The 22,111-nt window shown below is 31.2% G+C and overlaps 1 protein-coding gene across 2 annotated transcripts in view; it reads left to right on the plus strand.

Annotated features, from left to right (window-relative positions):
* The window catches only part of LOC126891975 (DNA topoisomerase 2), a 255,500-nt gene that overhangs the window by 149,538 nt on the left and 83,851 nt on the right, over positions 1-22,111 (plus strand). Inside the window, exons 13-17 of one of the 2 annotated variants that reach the window (XM_050661332.1) lie at positions 2,874-3,069; positions 4,247-4,493; positions 7,253-7,388; positions 13,981-14,198; positions 20,003-20,020. In XM_050661332.1, coding sequence (XP_050517289.1) covers positions 2,874-3,069; positions 4,247-4,493; positions 7,253-7,388; positions 13,981-14,198; positions 20,003-20,020 — 815 coding nt within the window. The remainder of the gene's footprint in view (positions 1-2,873; positions 3,070-4,246; positions 4,494-7,252; positions 7,389-13,980; positions 14,199-20,002; positions 20,021-22,111) is intronic. The other variant, XM_050661333.1, reaches the window with a different exon arrangement.

A 22,111-nucleotide genomic window follows, 5' to 3' on the forward strand; every position in this document is an offset into this window, starting at 1 on the left:
GAAAACTGGACAATTCTGAAAAAACAAGAGCAGAATAAATGCAGTGGAGATGAGACATTTAAGAAGGATAGTTGGAAAGACAAAATGGGATAGATTAAGCAACGAGACTATTAGGAGAATGGCCAACCAAGAACCCATAATGAATAAACTAAAAAAGAGACAAATGAATTGGCATGGGCATTTGATGAGGATGCAACCCAACAGAATTACGAGAAGAGTCTACGAAGCAAGGAACATTGTTAAAAGAAAAAGAGGCAGACCAAGAAAAAAATGGATACAGCAAATAGTAGAGGCGGGAAAAGTTAAAGGAAAATCACTCGAGGAATTAAAAATGATGCCAGACAACAGAAAAGAATGGAAGAGATGGGTGAGTGTAAATTAAAATAGCGATCCCAAATCCGACACCCTGATAGGGTACAAGAAAGGGGAGAAAGAAAGATAGAAAGAATATTTTATTAACTTAATATAATAAAAATTGATAGTTTATTAAGTTAGTATTTAGTTAATATTTAATTGATATTAATGTATTAAGATTAATATTAGCTATATTAAGGGCCGGTTGTTCGAACGCTAATCAAAAATGGAATCAACTGATCATTATCAAATATTTAATTGCTGTCACCAACTGTTAATGTCAATTTTGTTTGGGTTTCTGAAAACATAATTTATTACAATTATGAGATTTATTAATCAATGATGTTAATAATTGTTATGTTAATTAACCCTTAACTTGGCAAAACAAGAAATAAGCAAAATAAAAATTATTTCTGACATTATTTGTTGAAGTGGGTCGTCAATTAATACATTTTCACTAATAAACTTTTTTTTTAACAAATTTTGACTTTGATTTGTACGTGTGTATCTGAATGCATAACACCAAGAAACCCTAAAACAATATGTGTGTATTACAATACACATTACCAATTTGAGTACTTGTTTTCGAAATTAAAATTAGGTGGAAAAATGAAAAAACAGTCAGGGTTGTACTGATTTATTTTACTAACAAAAATATTACAATGATTACGTGCTCATATGGAAATCGTAAAAACAATTTCGTTTTGACACAAAACAAAGACGTACGTCACATTTCGTACATTTTATATGTGTTTGGATATTTACACAATTGCGACATCGGCTCTTTGTGGAAAATTGTGGAAAGTGTCCGAAATTATCAAATCTTATATCACCTTCTGGCCGGGGTTGAAATATGGTTCCTATTCTTTTTTTTTTTAACAGCAATGTCCTCATTTGAAGGTCTTCCAAGTTTTTTATTTTTACGGAGCAAGCTGTCGATTATGTAAAAAATAAATTGTTTAAAGTTTTTGTTCTTTTATATCATCAAAAATTTATATCATCAAAAAACATTTTAAAGTAATCAATTGGAGATAAAATCTCGTCTGTAACTTGAAAATTATCATCTTCAATATCTACCGGGTAGCTCTGTCCAGCTGTATATTTTCGCTTTCTTGGTTTTGTTTTTCTTTTGAACTTTTTGTTGTTTGTTCTTTTTTAAATTGAGAGGTTTATGATCAAGCTCATCTGCTAAGGTTTCATCTACAACATACCCAATACGCTCATCTAGCTCGTTGTTTTTAGCACCTTCTGCATTTTCTACCTTTTCATTGTTTGCTTCGCTTTCCAAGATCTCCTCGTTTTCGAGCAATATATTCGATAAAATAGTAAACTTAGATGAATTTTCCAATTCATCGTCATCAACACCCTCTATTACAGGATATGCTAAAGGGGCGGACGGTAACATAATATATTCTTCATTATCACTTTCAATTTCGGAGTCAATATTTCTATTGGGAACTAAAATATTATACTCACAAACCTCATCATTTATTTGTTGAGTTGCTAATTGTATATTCTCTTTGTTCTGTTGGAAGGCATAATCTGAAACAAAGACGAACTTGAAACTAATACCCAGCGCCCATTACTAAAACTTATTGAAATACATTTAAATAAAATCACAAAATATATTAATTTTATACAGTTAACAATTCAACGAGTACTACCCTGGACACCTATTACTCGTCGTTCTTATTTAAATGGTCTAAAACGGGCAGTGTTTATTTAAATTCACATTTATTGTTGTTCGTGTTATTGGCGATGGGAATTTAAATACACATGTTTTTTAGACGAAGCTCACATTTTATCAAACATCTAAATTACGAAACTATTGACATATTACTAAAGGACAATGCTTACCTTATTCGATTTTATTCACAGAATTAAAATAACTTTACAAATCGCCACAAAAACTAGCGTTATCTTGGGAAAAGTTGGTAAATTGAACCCGGCCAACGGTCGTCACAGAACTAACCTATAAAAAGTTGACAAATTTATTCCCTCCAAATATAAAAATTGCAACAGTGCATCGTCGCAGATATCGACGCGTATTTGGAGGTTTAAACTTTGTAAAAAAATCTAAAATAGGTGTGTATTAAGATACACATTGTTAAGTTAAGGGTTAATAATTAATAATTAATTAATCAATCAATGATGTTAATTATCATAATGATAATTAACATAATTGATTACAATCAACTGATTGACGTACGAATGAGGGTTGTTGTTATTTGATGGTTGTTAAGGGGACTTAATTATAATCAACTTCTTGATTAGCGTTCGAACAACCGGCCCTAAGATATATGACAATTTATTCTTATTCTTTCGAAACATGTTTCATTAATTTTTTACAATTTTAAACATTTTCTTGGATTTATATGAGTTTGAAATCGATTACAAAATTGTTTCATGACAGAGGGAGTGAAACAACTATTATAGTTAATAATTTTATATTGTGTCGTATAAATAATAAAAATGTGGCATTATAAAAAGTTCTTTTTTATAAAAGTGTAATTTTTTAGGAAATGAGAAGGTTAAATCAGTGTTAACAGATTATAGAGACAACTGCTCAGATGTTACAGTAAAATTCACGATAACTCTTCAAAATAACCAAATGCAGGCTATGGAGAAGGAAGGTCTACATAAAAGCTTTAAGCTACAAAATCTCATTACTACTACTTCAATGTGCGCCTTTGATGAGTATGGATGTCTCAAAAGGTTAGTTAATTAATTCATTTAAACTTGATATGACATTTTATACAGGGTGTTTCATTGGGAAACGAAAATACTTCAATGGTGAATAGAGGTCACCGAGCCGGTTCTAGATATACTACATTTTTTGCCCTAGCGACTTTTATAACCGAGTTACAGGGTGTTTTATCGATTTTACCCATTTCTTTCCTAAGCCATAACTTTAGAACCACCCTGTATATTTTTTTGATATTTGGTAAACGTATGTCTCATTCAAAACCCAAACGACCGACATATTGTCCTTCTCATGATCATTTTTCAGTGCGTAACAAATGATAGGAAAAAGGGTAAGTCCGTGATAATACACATTTATGACATTTATTCTAACATGACATTTTAGTTAAATCTGACAGTTGTCACATTTTATTTTCAATTTGGAATAAAAACAAATCAAATGTGTTTCTTGAATTTATAAAATGGTATTTTCATTGATTTGTATAGTCTTATAAATTATACAGATTATATTTGTAATATTATTATCTAATTAAAAAAAATTATTTTTTTTATTATGGCGCCATCTATCGACAACTAGAATAACCACCGAACTAGAATAATTACCAAAGTAATCACCGACGTGCTTTTTTTCTGTCAAATACAATTTAATGCGTTAGAAAGAAATCGAAAAACTGTGACGCACTGAAAGATGATCATGAGAAAAAGAATACTAACCATGAGAAAAATCCAGGTCCGTGTTAACAAAAAATTATAAAGTAATTGTGACCTTAAAATAAAAATTTTGAAAATCTGATTGTATATTTGAAAAGAGCACAAAAAAGTAAGTTTAATTGTTCTCTTCAATTTTTCGGCCAGACAATTTCAAATAACTCAAAACCATTATTTTGGCACTTACTGCTTTTTATCTTATCACGGCAGGTATGGTCGCGGTGTTTTGGATTTTTTTGGAAAACTTTACATAACCATATTTCGGAAACGGCTTGAGATAAAAATTTTAAATTTTGTATTTTTCTTCACCTAATCATCCACTATGAGTACTCTAAATTTAAAAAAAATCTTAATTGGTCAGGAAAAAAATTAATTCAAAGTGTGTTGATTTGACCTGGAATAGCTCTTCTCTGTTGTATTAAATTATTTGTATTATATTCAATTTCAATCAATCCTTCTTTAAAACGCCCATGTTTTGTAGGTACGATTCAGTGATGACGATCCTGAAAGAATTCTACGATCTTCGTATGAAGCTATATGGAAAAAGAAAAGACTTCCTTTTGGGTGCTCTCGGCGCTGAGGCTGAAAAACTATCAGCTCAAGCTAGGTTTATTTTGGAGAAATGCAACGGTGAATTGGTAGTAGAGAACAAAAAGAGAAAAACCATTGTAGAAGAACTACTTAAAAGAGGTTATCCCGCAGACCCTGTCCTGGAATGGAAAGAGAAAGTGAGATTTTTCGTTTTGTTCTGAAATGTATGGTACATTCCATGTCAAATCACTCGTCAGACAAACACTCGAGGATCACCGATTTGTCTGAAACTTGGTGTATAGCTCCTGCGTAACATAAAAATAAGACATTTTAACTATTTAAATAAATTTGTATATTTTATAAAGTATCAATCAAAAAAATAATATTTCAGCAGAAGGGACTCAAAAATGTCATTATACGGGATTAAAACAAGTTATTTTGATGTTTTCGATCAAATTTTAATGGAGAAAACGTTAAACCGCCATTTTTTACATTCCCACAATTCCAAAAATATGTATCCTTCAATTTGGCTGAAAATTTGGCAAAATACAGGACTTTAAGTGGTTAAAAGGACTTTACTTTTTAACAATACAAAAAAAGTTACATGCAATAATATCAGAGTCAAAAATATAGGCGTCTACTGTAAGTGCAATTAACTCGGAAAATATCGATTGCACGAAAAAAATTGTTATAAAGAAATTATAATAGTTGTAAATGCGATTTATTTGGAACAATTTACGTTCCTACTATTTTTGCCGATAAGTTGAAAATGGCGGAGTGTGTATGACATTTTTGCGTCGCTTCTGTTGAAATATTTTTTTCATTGATACTTGGTACAGAAACTATACACCAAGTTTCAGACAAATCAGAGACCCAAAAATTTTTTGGATTAAAAATCGAGTGGTTTAAAATGGAATCACCCGCATGTTAAGAGGATCGGAACGTCTTTTCGGCTGCAATGCTATTCAAATGGGGATTCATTTTTTTCAAATCCTGAGAAAACTAATAAGTATTTTGGAAAAATTTAAACGCAGAATGAAAGATTACGTTATTAGCGAGGGCCGAAAGTCCCTGAGAACTTCTACAATGTTTATTTTAATAAGTTACAGGGGTGAAAAAACTAAGAGAAAATTTAGTGTGATTTTTAAATTCAAATATCTCATTCAAAATAAACTTTTTATTTATTCTAAGGAACTTTCGGCCCTCGGTAATAATTTAGTCTTTCATTCTGCGTTTAAATTTTTCAAAAATATTTATTGGTTTTTTCAGGATTTGAAAAAAATGAACACAATGCCGTGGTAATATTTTCCAAATCTGTCTTTGTCTTACAACGCACTCAACCGAATATAATATTGTCAGCATATATTGTCAGTCAGACACTGACAATCAGTGACAATTTTAAATATTTGACATTGCATCGGGAATATTTTGAGAAATTGATTAAATATTATTGATATATAGTGTATTTGATAAATAATTGATTTAAGACGTGAACTTAATAAAAAGTTATTTATTGTGTATTATTTGTGGAAGATCCAAGCAGAGAATACATCAGATATATCCTGTGATCCAAGTATTTTGTTGTTAGAGATGTTCAAAATTGTAAGCGTTCCAAAATAACAACATATTAAAAAATCACTTTAACACTTTTCCTCTTTTCTCTATTGATTATTAGTTTTTGTTCTACAAATAAATTATTACAATCACTGAAAACATAGTTAGTGAAAAAATTATCACATTTATTAACTGAATTAATAATTTGCAATTATAAAAATAACAGTTATCCAAGAACATTCAAAAGCTCTTTAAATTAATTATGACATTTTCAAGTAGAATGACATTCTAGTAATGTTTACATATCCACACCAGTGTGAATTTTACTACACGTAATTTGCCGTGTAAAGACAGAAAAAGTAGGGATACACGTAAAATATTTGCGAATTATGTACCCATAGCCTTAAGATTAAACAGTAGCGATCAACAGGTAGCAACAAAATATAACTTCGGGAGATAGTATCATAAACTTTGGCAACAGTGGTAATCTTTGACATTATCTAAGATTAATATTTTGACAATATCATAGTCGCGCTAAATGGAAGTAATAGAAAACGATTTTATTATTAATAAATAGATATTTATAAAAATAAACCAAAATGGGTGAAAATTTTATGTTAAGATAGGTATTTAGAAAGGTATTTGCATGAAATGTCAAATAATAAAACAATAATAAATAATATTTTTTTATTGTGAAGCGAAACAAATTTCGATTTTCGCATAATTTTGGCATGGTTTTTAATGGACTGTTTCTTAGAAGGTTTCACTTTATTTTTCGTTTGATTTACTTTTTACATTTTGTTAAACTATTGATAATATTTTTAGAATAGAAAATCCGCTTAAATCTTTATATACTCGCATTAGAATTCTAAATATTTTTACGTAAAATATACTTACCTACCTACATATAACTAAAACTCACAATTACATAACAATCTATTTTTTCAAATAGGCCAACAACTTATACAACAACAAATATATAATAAATTAACTATCAATAAACATTATTTTCCTATGAAACAACAATAACGAATTCTTAAATTAACACACTACTGCACTGAACAGATATCGATAAAGATGACAGAACAGATTAGAGAAAATCTGACGCAGGTTTGTCAAAATGACAGTGATAATTTCTCTATGTTTATTTGAAGATAGTTTTTTTTAATGGCGGTACAGGCTCCTTTTTTCAATATTTTATTTAGTTATAGAGTAATTTCCACGTACTAACATATTTCTGAAATTGGACTCTGTACCGCCATTCTTTACTATATTACGAATATGTGTGCCAAATATCTCGACAAAATATTCAAAATTAGAGCCGCGATCTTGGAACGCGTTTGTTGCTACCTGTTGATCGCTACTGTAGCCTCTTAAATATTAATTATTGCTAATATTTTAGAACATGGCTGAGGACGAAGAAGAGGATGCCGAGCAAGATTCACAAGAAAACGAAGATACTGAAGAAAACGAGAATGCTAAAAAGAAGAAGGTGGAAAGTGGTCATCCTGACGTAAAAAAATTCGATTATTTGTTAGGTATATTATACAATTATTATGAATTTTTAATTATAATCATGTTACTTTCAACCCATGCCAATCAAAACAACGTACCAATATTTTGTAATTTGTTACAAAAACAGAAATATTGAGTAATTTCCAGTTTTGTCACTGGAATATCTGAGAGAAGGCGATAGAAAAGGAGTACCATTCGATGGATATCAAAAAAATTTTACTGTGTCATGGTTTTTTAGTAACATTTAATAATCCTTGTGCTTACCATTTAATATAAATTTATTTCCTTCCTAATGCGCCATTTTTTAGTCAGTTATTTATTTTTATCAGTTATTCATGTCATTCGGACAACTTTTCTACTTCGGAAAATTTTCGGGAGGTGGGCGTTTCGTAAATACAGTTGATCCCAAACCCCTTTTTTCAGTGCGTCATTAATTTTGATGTCATATGAGATTTCAAGAAGATCGCGAATTATTGCATGATATTTTAGTTAAATCTCATGCAAAATATTTTTATGTTTAAATAAATATTTGCCAGAATGTTAATATTTTAAGGAAAAAATAAATACATATAGAATACAATATCACTATACAATAGGCCAATGATATAGAATATTTATACACTCACAGACAAAAATATTGCATATTTTATTTTTGAAGTATATCTTTTTCCTTTTAAAAAATTTTGTACTTTTTATTGCTAAATAAGGAGCTGAACTATCCTACGTATATTTATTGTCAAGTACAGTAGAGCGTCGATTATCCGAACTAATTGGGGTACAGAGGTGTTCGGAAAATCGATTTTTTCGGATAAATGAACTGTATTGATATAGCAATATTATTTATCCATATTCGAATGAAAGCCTTATTTACATATCTTTAGTGACAAATAGGATAGAAATTAAACAAAAAAGTGCTGTATTTGCAACAAAATGAAGATTTCTAAGCATTAAAAAATTTCATAGAAAGGACAACACGCTTTCGTTTAGGCATTTTCAATCGAGTTTTTACACAAGTCGGGAGTTCGGATAAGCGGTCGTTTGGTTGATTGACGTTCGGATAATCGACGTTCTACTGTAACTTGCATATTGCAGTCACAACTAATTTGTAAAGAAATTAATGGAATAGTCTGATTTTGCTTATAACATTTAATTAGAAAAAGAAACAATAACGACAATAGAACAATTTTTTACAGCAACATTGTAACAATTTAGTCCTAGTATTTCCTCCTCTAGCTCTAATGAATGCCTGCATCCTTCTAGGCATGCTCCGCAGAATATCTTGGATGGTTTCTTGCGGAAGTCGATTCCATTTTTCCTGTGCAGGAATTCTTTGGTCACCATTCATTCGAATATTCACCTCAATAAGCTCCGTACGACTCTCACAACTAATGCCACGCCATAGCATTATGGAACCGCCATCAAAACTAACATGTTGTACAAGATTACATTCTGCGAAACGTTCCCCAGACCTTCTGTATACTCGATCACGTCCATTTGGCTTCCATAATTGTATCCTCGTTTCATCTGTGAAAAGAACTCTTCTCCATTGATGTTCGTTCCAGTTAACGTGGGCTCTTGCAAAGTGCAACCTTTGAGTTTTATGCCGTGGTAGAAGAAGTGGAACTCTGGCAGGCCGTTTTGGATTTAAACCAACCTCTTTAAGTCTTCGAGTCACAGTTTTGGCACTTACATTAACTTGTCTTGTGATCAGTAACTCATTTTTGAGATAAGAAGCTGTAAGTATACGATTTCGCAAAGATTTGAGTCTTAAATATTGGTCATCTCTTGGTGTTGTACGTCTTTTTCGTCCTTGACCAGATCGCCTTTTGTATTCCCCAGTCTATTGTATCGCTTTACTATACGAGAAACATCGACTGATGGATATTCGCTATCCACGCAATCTTATTGTCTGTACCCCTCATTTCTTAAAGTAACAATTGTAGCACACACTACCTCACTTAAGTGGTGCATATCAGCAAGAAAACTGCAGAATCGAAAAATAAAACTCTCCAACTGACATATTCTAACTGACAGTTCAACAAAACAAGAATTGTCAAGTCGCCAAAGCACACTTTCCATACTATGCAATGTTTGTTAATTTGTTATATTATTGCATATTCAGTTATAAAGACTATGTTTAACCATTTATTTATCTCTAATAAATTAAAATACATCAAATAAATAAATAAATAAAATAAATAGATAAATAAATAAATAAAAAAACAACTTAACATTTCAAATATAAAAAATAAACAAATAATAACGATTGAAGATAAAATATGCAATATTTTTGTCCATGAGTATATTTACATTTATCCTTTAACATTTTACAAAGTACGGTCACGATAGATCACTTTTGTTTCAAATTATCTTTATTCGCATCATGGATTGGTTATTTATTTAGAGTACTACAATTGTCAATCAATAATTATACATCTATAAATATCATCATCATCAGGGCTTTTCATTCCGGGTGGAATGTTTGCCCCTCTTACTTAGAGCTCCCTGATTCACTTATTGCGGTGAATCACTCCGCATTCCACTTGTATGTTGTCAAAGTTTGTTGTATGATTTGGCTTTCTTTACAATTTTTTTCCACTCATTTCGAACATCTATAAATATAATATGGAAATTTTTTAAATTTTTAAAATATTTAATATGGAAATACCCTTCAACCAGTGCATAATTTTTTAAGTTCTTTGTATAATATTCATTGACATACGTTTTTCTCTGTCAATTCGAGCTTATTTATTTATTTTATGTATTAATCATACGGGAAAACCCCATTAAAAGTGTAAAAGTGTATAAAGTAAATAATAATAACTAGCATCAACACAAATACGTAGTACACATAAGAAGATACAATGCAAGAATACAGACAATCACATATACCTAAAATATAAGATGTAACAAATATACCTAACATATAACACTAAATTTAACAATATGTATTAACAATAATAAAAAAGACATTTTTGCAACAATGAACATCATAAAGCCAGAGATCTCTTCAGTTGATCCAATGAACTATTGAAAACATCAACATTACTAATATTCAATAATCCCATATACCTATCGACTGGGCTATGAATACCATAGGATGTTCTGTGGTAAGAGACATGGAATGTTTTATGATAGCGAAGGGCTCGATTGGGAACATTAAAATCAATTTGGCGCAAGAGACTTGGACAGTCAATTTGTGCGTTAATCAACTTACGCAGAAAGACCGCATCAGAGATGTCACGACGTAATCTGAGAGGAAGTATAGAGAGATGGGACTCTACAGTTCAGTAATCATGGTTAACTATAGTTAGATAAGATTTGAATGCGCAGTAACGTAGAAATTTATGTCGGATCCTCTCGACCGTATCGATATGGTTTTGATAGTAAGGGGACCAAACTACCGAACAGTACTCCCAACAAGGATTTAACAATTGAGCAATAAACCAATCTCGTTGCTACCACAGAAAAACACTTACAATTTCTCATAACAAAACCTAGAAGCTTAGATGCCTTTACAGAAATAGTATTAATGTGTTCTACAAAAGAAAGTTTTTCATCCATAATGACACAAGTCTTTAATGGAAGAAACGCGATTGAGTGGTTGGTTACATATAATATAACTCGTTTCAGCCTTCCCAACCTTATGTGTAAAACTTATGAAAGAACACTTATTGGTATTTAAATTAAGTCTATTTTGAACACACCAGGCATGTAGACAGTTTAAATCCTCCTGTAGGAAATCTTGGTATCTAATCGTTTCTATAACTCTCCAGAATTTTAAATCATCAGCAAACATTAGACACTTACTATTACGAAAGCAGTCAATTATATCATTAACACAAAAATGTTAAAAAGGAGAGGTGAAGTATGACCACCCTGAGGAACTCCAGAGCTTACTTTTATTTTATCGGAGAGATGACTACCAATCTTCACCCTTTGACTGCGACCCGTTAAGTAATTTTTTATCCACTCCACAAATCCAGCATGAAAACCAAACAAGACCAACTTACACAAAAGAACTTGATGATCCACAAGATCAAAGGCCTTAGAAAAATATGTGTATATTGCATCGATTTGCTTACGATCCTCGATCTGAGTAAGAAGGTCAGCCTGATAGCATACCAAATTTGTCGCAGTGGACTTATTTTTGCAAAAACCATGTTGTGACTCAGATAGTAAATTTCGACAAGACCAAGAAAGCTGCTTAGCTACAAGGCAGTCAAACAGCTTAGGAATAGTAGATTGGATGCAGATACCACGGTAATTTTCAACATTATCCTTCAGACCACTCTTAAATACAGGTACAATATAACTTTCCTTCCAGGCCATCGGAAACGTCGAAGTTTCCAGGGATTTATTAAATAATAAAAATAATGACACAACAATCGTACAAACACACTTTTTCAGCAGGAAATTTGGGACGCCATCTGGACCAGTAGTGAACTTATTGGGAATCGAGCTAATACAATCGAGCTTAATGTGTTAGAGCGACTTCGGCAAACTATGACGCACTGAAAAAAGGATTGGGATAAACTGTACAGAGGTTTCTAAACTGGTGCGTCCGACAACTGGAGTACCCTTAAAAATTTGTCGGACAATAGTATGAAACTATTAAACAAATGGTTTTATCAAACAATCCTGCAAAAATCAGCTTTTTTTGCAGGATTGTTTGATAAAAATACTTACAATTTCCTGGTAATATTGTTTGACAATTTTTTAAGGGTACTCCAGTTGTCAGACAAACCAAATTTTAGAAACCTCTATATTTACGAAACGTCCCAAGTAGCACCGAATGGGTTTATTAAGTCTTTTAAGGATGCTTTAAAACCGTAGAATAAAACTAAAATTAAAACCATTTGGTTTTTAAGTAAACCTTAAGGTTGCAATAAAACCGCTTTCAGCATAAAACCCACTCTGAAAGAGGTCAATAAAACCAAAAATAAAAACCTTCTTAAAACTTTGTTTTCTTAAGCAACTGGTTTCAAAGCTTCTGTGAAGGTGCTTTTAAAACCATGTTAAAAGACACTTCAAGTGCAGACAGTTTTATAGCAAACTTAAAAAGGTTTCGGAAATGGAGACTTTTAAAGATGATTTACCATATTAAATGATTCTTTAAGCCCATATACTCCATATAGGCCAACAAATTTTTACATGTGTTATGATAGGTACATACGCATTTGTAATCATAAAATAATAAAAAGTACTTGGTTATTTCGGACTGTCAAGGTAGAAAAACACTTGCGCACTCAGCTTTATTGATAATGTTAACAAAAAGAGGTCTAAGTAACTCACGCGCCCTAAAATTTCTGACTTTTGGCGATTAAAGAATAAAAATAATAAAAAAATTTAAATCCGAAAAATATTAATTTGAAAGAAAATTAATTTTATCTACAATAATTTTAATGTTTAAATGTTAAAATAAATCGAATTTATGTCTTTAAGTCGCTTATTTATAATTTTTATGTAAGCCTTTTATTGTAATCTATCATGGCTTTCAGCATCTCCAGAAAGCAATATGGCCGAAATCGAAATAAAACTATTTGGTCTATCGACAGAGAATTGATAAGATCAAATGGTTTTATTTTATACCTTGCCAAGAGCATATATCCTACATAAAAGCAAGGTTGCCTTGGAATTAAAACCGTTTAGTTTTAATGCTGCTGTCAATATTGCCACTCGGTTTTAATGTGAATCTAACCTAAAATCGAGGCGTCGCGGTGCTGTGTGTGTTGTATTTTTCTTTTATAAAATGACCATTTCGTTTATATTTTAAGTACTTGCGACATATTTCTTACATACTAACTGTAATTTCACTTTTTACAACACACTACACCACTGTTTCGCTCTAAAACAAATAGCCGACCATTTTGGACATGAAAGAAGGGATGGGTTTAGTTTTAGTGTTTCTAATAAGAAGCATAGTTTAGTTTATACGATAACCAAATTGATTCAGTTAAGAGCGTTTGGTTTTAATATAGCCTACTAATTGCTTTTAAGAAAGCAACTTTAAGTACAACTAAAAAAATAGTTTTAAGGCATATGTTTTACTGACATAATAGTCTTGATATCAAGTAGTTTTAATAATAGGTTTTATTAGTCATATTAGAAGAATCTTTAGAACTGCTTTAAAACTAAAAGGTAACAGATTCCTTATAAAACTGATTAGTTTTAAAGTGAACTGAGAATAAACCATTTTAAAACTACAATAAGACAAGTTATCTATTAAGATTAATTAGTCTTATTTGATACTCTTATTAGATACTTTAAAACTATTGACAAATGCTTAACAGTTTTAAAGTTCTGGCAATATATCTACAAGGTAACTTTAAAACCATTATCTTCTTATTTACCACAATAAAACCTTTATAAACCTAAAATAAAAATAAAAAATGTTTTTATTGTGCTACTTGGGGTCCCCCTGTCAAAGATTTTGAGAAATGAAAAGTTGTCAGTTTTGACATGAACAACTGTATAAAAAAAAGTCACACGAGGGAGGTAATAATTTAGTTTTCGTTTTTCGTAGTTTTTCGTTTCCTAGTGTATTTAAAGAGATCTTAGTTGTAATAATTCTTATAATTGATTCTTATCAACACAGTTTTATCATAATTATAGGTATGTCTATGTGGATGTTGACTGAAGAAAGGAAAAACGAATTACTTAATCAAAAAGACAAGAAAATAATGGAACTGAATATCCTAAAGAAAAAGACACCATCAGATTTATGGCGCGATGATTTGGATGTGTTTGTAGAAAATTTGGACAAGTTGGAGAAGAAAGAAAGAGATGAAAAGTTGAAAGAGCTCAGTCAGAATAAACAAAAGAAAGAAACGGTATGTATACCAAATAATATTATACATAAATACGTTATTGTCATATATATTACTTATTCAGCCCTGTGATGTAACAAACACGTTATAAATAACGTGTACGTTATCCTGCATTTACGTAAATTCTACAAATTGATGTGATGTATGACAAATAACGTTTCTCAAAAACGTTATCTGGTAACATAACAGGTTCAATTTAACGGGACCTATTTACCCTCTTGGTATAAAATAACGTGTGGTATAAAGAATAATAAATATAAAAAATGGACAATTTAGTTCAGGGCCCGGATTACGTACACTCGATACGCATCGTATCCGCCATGTTTTACTGTAGCGCCTTATGGGAAAACATGGCGGATACGATGCGTATCGAGTGTACGTAATCCGGGCCCAGAATTTTGGTCAGATTGTAAACGTCGGGTAATTAAAATAATTAGATGATGCTATTAGAAGGTTTGTTAAAGTTATTTATAAATAGTGTATTATTTTTTGAGGTTATGTTATTTGTAAACAAAAACATTTTATTCATATTATAAATGAAGAAAACGTACAGACTATAGAGACCAGTTTTGCCAGATTGGGTAAATCCATTTGGATGTTCGTTTTGTAGTTTATTTCAATCCTTGTTGAGCCATTTTATAATATATCTATACAGGGTGAGTCATGAGGAACTGTACATACTCCTACCTCATATAAAGGCTCCTATGGGGAATAACGAATGACCGTTAAAAAGTGTCTGCTCCCCTTGTTTAATAATATACAGGGCGATTTTCGCATTTTGACAGAAATTTATATTCGTCATAATTTTTGAACGGTCAGATCGATGTGTCTCTTATTTTGGTCAATCGTTACACTATTACCACCTAATCAACTGATTTATTCAAACTAGAAAAAAATCAGGTCCGGCTTTAAAAAATTAGTTCGTTTGGGTCTTAGAAAAAATTTCACCCTGTATACGCTTTTTGAAAACTCTAATATGAATTTTACAAATTAGACAAATAGGCAATTAAAATGGCATAGTTATTTTTTTCCGCACACGATTACTTAATTTTTTATAGAAAAATCAAATTTGACTATGAATTAAAAGTTTGGTAAAGTAAATCATAGATTTAAAAAAATTAACTTTTATTACAAAAATTAATTTTTCTTAACAAATATTTGATTTATGTTACCACCCAATCAACTGATTTATTCAAACTAGAAAAAAATCAGGCATGGATTTAAAAAAATATTTCGTTTTGGTCTTAGAAAAAATTTCACCCTGCTTACGCTTTTTGAAAACTCTAATATGAATTTTACAAATTAGACAAATAGGCAATTAAAATGGCATATTTATTTTTTCCCCACACGATAATTAATTTTTTATTAAAAAATCAAATTTGTCAAAATCTGAATTTTAACCTAAAAATGAAAAAAAAAAGATGAAATCACGGTGTAACTTGCTACAACGTTCCATTTAAAAAAAAAATTTCTGAAATTTTTACAGCACATTTGTCTAATTTGTAAAATTCATATTACAGTTTTCAAAAAGCGTATACAGGGTGAAATTTTTTTCTAAGACCCAAACGAACTAATTTTTTAAAGCCGGACTGATTTTTTTCTAGTTTGAATAAATCAGTTGATTGGGTGGTAACATAAATCCAATATTTGTTTAAAAAAATTAATTTTTGTAATAAAAGTAATTTTTTTTAAATCTATGGTTCACTTTACCAAATTTTTAATTGATAGTCAGATTTTATTTTTTTATAAAAGATTAACAGCCGGTTTCCGAAACGTTATTCAAATCTCCGATCATCTAATCGGCTGTCAGATTTGATCAACTGTTAACCTGTGATGGGTTTCTCAAACGCCAATTATTGTAAAATTGCATGATCATAGATCATTTAATCGATGATCTGACATACGATTTGGTAGCGATACTGTCATAATTGGCTATTATCCTTCAAAATTTCAATTATATTAACCTCTAAATCCAAACTTGTATCTTTAGATTCTAAAGGTGCATTCTCTCTTACGTACTGTCACTTTTGTTTGGAGCAAGAATTGAACGAGAGCATTTTAAAAATGAGGCTAGGTATTGTGACGAAAGTTGGAGATATAAAACAGTTTATTTATGATCTATAATATTTTATAATCTTATTTTTATTTTTGGTCTATATATTTGGTCTATAATTTCTCACACGTTTTCCCTCTTATTTACATCGCTATAATCATTATGTTCTGCTTTTTAGAGCTCTGGCCTCTCAAAAAATAGCTCCATGAGTCTAGCATCCTTGTTACCTTACATTTTTAAAAGAAAAAAAAATATAAATTATATAATCAAATATAAAAAATGTCCGAGATATCCATGTTCTGCAAGTTAAATAAATATTTTAAATTATTTCTTCCATAAAAAAATCTTATTTTTATTGAATAATATGATTTATATCATTTATATATGTGTTATTTGACAATTTTTTCCTGGTATTTGTTAATTACAGTAATTAAAAAACCAAAAAAAAACTCTTAACAGCCCGTTAATCGACGGATAGTCGCAGATTAGGTAACAGTCCATTTTTACCGCCGTTTGACAAGCGAAACTGGTTAATCGACCTTTCGCAGACTCAAAACACTCATGATCGGCTGTTAACTAACGATTAATCTTTTGTCAGGTGATCGACTGTTGTTAAAACTAGTTTGTTTGACGTTTCTGACGCATTTAATCTATTGTTAATCGTCGATTACATAATTTTTGAGATGATCATCCTTTCGGAAACCGGGCGTAAGTAATCGTGTGGGGAAAAAATAAATATGTCATTTTAATTGCCTATTTTGTCTAATTTGTAAAATGAATATTAGAGTTTTCAAAAAGCGTAGGTATACAGGGTGAAATTTTTTTCTAAGACCCAAACGAACTAATTTTTTAAAGCCGGACCTGATTTTTTCTAGTTTGAATAAATCAGTTGATTAGGTGGTAATAGTGTAACGATTGACCAAAATACGAGACACATCGATCTGACCGTTCAAAAATTATGACGAATATAAATTTCTGTCAAAATGCGAAACTCGCCCTGTATATTATTAAACAATGGGAGCAGACACTTTTTAATGGTCATTTGTTATTCCCCATAGGTGCCTCTATACGAGGTAGGAGTATGTACAGTTCCTCATGACTCACCCTGTATAACAACACGACAAGCAAAAATTAAATAATAAAATGCACAATAGAAAGAACACCAAGGACCGGGAAATTTCAAATAACATCTTGGTTTTGGTGCCAGATGTGCGACGAACAACATGCGTACTTCGCTGCACGCTGCATGTTTATGTCTGTCTTCTTCTAACTTATTAAATTTGTGTATATTGCTATTCGTGTCGCGCAAGACGATATTTTAACGTTTTGAAAATAACATGCTCTATTGGCGAAGAACCGCAAAGTGGGCGACGCCTGGTGGCGAATTTGAAAAGCATCAACTCAAGGAAAACATTGACTTTGCCATTAATTTGTGTACATATTTGCGGTTAGTTTATGTTGTAATTAACAATGATTTTAACTTAAAAAAACTATTGCAGTGTTCCTCAGTTTTCATTCCTATTATACTCTATGTAATGACCTAAACTAACCAATGCCAAATCACACATTTTGTTAATTTAACGTTTGTATTAAACGTAGTATTTTGTAATGTTTAAGCGACTGCAAAATTAAATAAATAAATAAAATGTATATATTCTACACATAGAATGTACATTGTTATGCAAAATATTCCGACCACCTCGTAATTTCCAGAACACACTTATTATAAAATAAATTCACCTACTTAGTTTCCACGTTTTTAGTTTTTATTTAATTAAAAATTGTTGTCTGTTGGTGTAAAATAAATTGTACTGTACCTATTAATTAAATTAAAAACAAAATTAGAAATTCTAAGATAGATTAATAATTTTTAAAACGCTGTGTGATTATCGGGGGGCCAGATTTCTTTATGAAAAAAAGGTAAAAACAAATCAGTAGTTAGCATCAAATTTTAATGAATACATACAGATGAAACATAATTTTGAGTCGTCTTTAACTTATAAGATGTCTTAGTGGCAAAACTTAGTGGTTACTTTGGCAAAACACTCGTGTAAATGATTTTAATTTAACGTTTTAGAACTGTGAATTCAAATGACAAAATGAATTGTTTTCCTAGAGTTGTCGTCCATCTTTGAAATTTTGAGCGCCCTCTGTTATAATTTAATTTTGCGAATATAAACATACAAGGTGATTCAGTGAATAGGTACGATTTGGCAACGCAGCTGACGATAAAATAGAGGTGCCGCGGGATTGCGACGTAAACGTTGTGAATCTAGAGAGTGGGAAGTTTAGTTATCATGGAGACGTGGTCGGGTGAATAACGCGCATTTGCCGGGAAAACTTATTACAAAAATGGTGAAAGTTTTGTGCGTGGACAACGTTATGTTAACATGTACACATTATTTATAACGGGTTTGATACATCACAGGGCTGATTATCTGCATTCGCACTGTACTTCTACGTCATATACATATACGTGGGGGGTCCGATAAGTACTTAGCCTCTCCGCCGTATGGCGCCACTGTCGCAAGAGAAATATGCTATCGTAGAACTCATTCTTGTAGACGACCTGTCAAAATCTCAGCCAAATTGGACTTTTGGTTTAATCATGTTGGGTGCTGTATTCTTTGGTTTAATTTTGACCGCGTGGGGAAGCGGGCGTGTCTGGGGATTTAAAAAAAATGAACAAAGAGCAAGATCTGTCCATGATTCGATTCTTGTTTTTGGAAGGGAAATCGCGCAGTGCAAACAAAGTACGCTTGAAAGCTGTGTAAAGCGACTTTTCTCGTTCGATGGCGACCGACAAAAATTTGTTCAATGAGTTTCAAGGTGATCGTTACAAGGTGCACCGAAAACGACGGAGGATGACGAGAAAGAAATTCACGATTTCATATTGGTAGACCGCCGCACCATGGTTCCAAATGCCGAAAAGGTTGTCATTAACCTTTAAAAGCGTATATTGTTCATACACTTCGGAATTACTTTCGTACTTAAGGTTTTTGGCATCGCTGATTACGAATCTGACATTTTTTTTGAAAACAACATGGCGGAAAAAAATGAAAATATCACTCAAAATGCACAGACACATGACACAGACCAAAGTTTTTTGGTCTGTGTTCATTGAACTGGCAAGAACTACAAGTTTTCATCGAGCAGGGAACCATGTTGCCCTTTGAGCACTCCTAACACATTCAATCTTTTAACATCGACTTGGAGTCGCTATAAATATCATATTTCTCGATGTAATTACAAGTATCATGTAAACCATATTTCTCGATGTTACCAATTTCATAAGGTTGCAAGTTTCATGTACTAAGCAGAACGCACTGAAGATGATCTGATCTAGATCGAAAACGTTTTGCGAATCCTTTTGAATGTTTTGGAAGTTTTTAATAAACTTTTTTATACCATTGTACAAACGAAGTTTTTACTTCTGTATGATTTTTTAATTATGGTATACAGCCAGCTACTGGGACTTTCCCATTGATTTTATATTTTTCAGACTGGTTAAAGAAGTCAGAGCATAGCGGGGTCAACCGTATCGAGCTAAAATGAAACTACGCTACGTTCAGAAATAAATCACCACTTTTCCAAAATTTTTGTTTTTCTTTTGGGGGCTAAGTAGGTACTTATCGGACCGCTCTAATAAATAACGTTTTTGAGCATTTGTTGTGGAACGTTTTAATCATACTTCAGATGATTTTTGATTTTCTTTTTCATCTTAATAATATTGTTATAATTTTTGGCAACTTAGGATAAACCCGGCGGACGGGTAAGTCGGCTGTGATCTAAGCATAGCAGTAAAAGTAGTCAGTGTTTTTTTTTTTCGATATTTCTGTATACAGTCCATTCTTTCACGGTTTTTGCTCTAAATTTTAAAGAACCGCTTGGATTGACATGAAATTTGGCATACATATAGCTTACATGTCAAAGAAAAAAAGTGATATTGTGCCGATGTGTGCTTTTGCCCTGGGGGTGACTTTCACCCCCTATTGGGGGTGAAAAAATATATGTCCAAAATAAGTCCGGAAATGGGTAAACTGACTAATTTTAAGTAACTTTTGTCCTATAGAGCTTTTTCGCCAAGTGAACACTTTTCGAGTTATTTGCGAGTGAATATGTTCATTTTTCAACAAAATAACCACATTTTTAGACGCTTTTTCGCAAATAACTCAAAAAGTAATTATTTTGTCGAAAAAAACCTTCTTAGCAAAAATATAGCTTATAAAAAAGTAAAAAAAATGGTGTACGCGTTAGGTCTCTGGATCTCGTAGAACCGGAGTTATAGCCAATGAAAAATAGATTCATATTCACCAAATTTCAAATAGAATATTTCGACGTGAAATATCCAAAAAATTAAGCACTTTTTGGGGAAAACCCATTATAACTTTTTTATAGTGTTTAAAAAAGCTTTATTTGTTTTTACAAAAAGTTTCTAGCATTAAAGTTAAGCAAGTTACGCTCAAAATAAAGTTGGTCCCTTTTGTTTTCTCAAAAAAAAAATCGGGAAGACCACCCTCTAATTAGCAACTTAAATGAAATTAATCGTTACCGCTCCACAAATTATTTTACTTATGTTGTGTTTATATGATCTGTAAGTTTCATCGATTCAAAGTGCTTATTTTTGAAAAAATTTGGTTTCAAAGTAAATTTTTTTTAAATTTAAATTTTGAAAAATATGCTTTTTTTCAAAATAACTTAAAAATTGTTAGAGATACCAAAAATCTCGAAAAACAAAAAAAAGGTCAGATTTGCTTTTCTGAATATCATGTATTTTTTTGTTTTTCTGTTAAGACAAAAATTGATTAAGATTTGGTGTTTCTAAATTTGCATACATTCGTGATCAGTGTCTCGTTCAACCCCTTTTAACTACAGCCCTTTCAATAATAAGGACTTTGAACCGATGAAACTTACAGATCATATAAACAATATATACACGAGTCAAGAAACTTGTAAAGTCGTAACGATTCATTTAAGTTCATTTAAGATACTAATTAGGGGGTGATTTTCTCGATTTTCTTAACAAAACCAAAAGGGACTAACTTTATTTTGAGCGTAACTTGTTTAATTTTGATGCTAGAAATTTTTTTTATAAAACAAAAATAAAGCTTTTTTTAAACACTTTAAATAAGTTATAATGAGTTTTCTCCGAAATGTGCTTCATTTTTGGTTATTTCACGTTAAAGTATTCCATTTGGAATTTGACGAATATGAACCTATTTTTTATTAGCTATAACTCTGCTTCTACTAGGTGTAGATACGTGATATATACACCATTTTTTTTTTTTAATTACAGGCTATATTTTTGCTAAGAATTTTTTTTCGACAAAATACTTACTATTTGAGTTATTTGCGAAAACCGTCTAAAAGCGTGGTTATTTTGTTGAAAAAATGAACATATTCACTGCCAAATAACTCAAAAGTATTGACTTAGTGAAAAAACTCTATAGAACAAAAGTTACTTAAAATTAGCCAGTTTATCCATTTCCTGACTTTCTTTGGACGAATATTTTTTCACCCCCAAGATGGGGTGAAAACCACCCCCAGGGCAAAAGCACATATCGGCACAATATCACTTTTTTTCTTTGACTTGTTAGCTATGTGTATGCCAAATTTCATATCAATCCAAGCGGTTCTTTAAAATTTAGAGATTTTGCAATATTTTACCGTTAATGAACGGACTAATATTGCTGCACATACAGTATGGTCACGATTTTTTTGCAAAATTAATTATTTATCACATTATTTCAAAAATACCAAAAATGTTCTTATATCCTAAGGTGTACACTTCGCGTCATAAAAAACTGGTACAACTCTTATAACCAAAAATCGTGTTTTTCAAGTTGTGTAAGTTGGTCTTGTC

This window comes from Diabrotica virgifera, chromosome 9, assembly GCF_917563875.1.
Source record: "Diabrotica virgifera virgifera chromosome 9, PGI_DIABVI_V3a".
Taxonomy (NCBI): Eukaryota; Metazoa; Arthropoda; class Insecta; order Coleoptera; family Chrysomelidae; genus Diabrotica; species Diabrotica virgifera.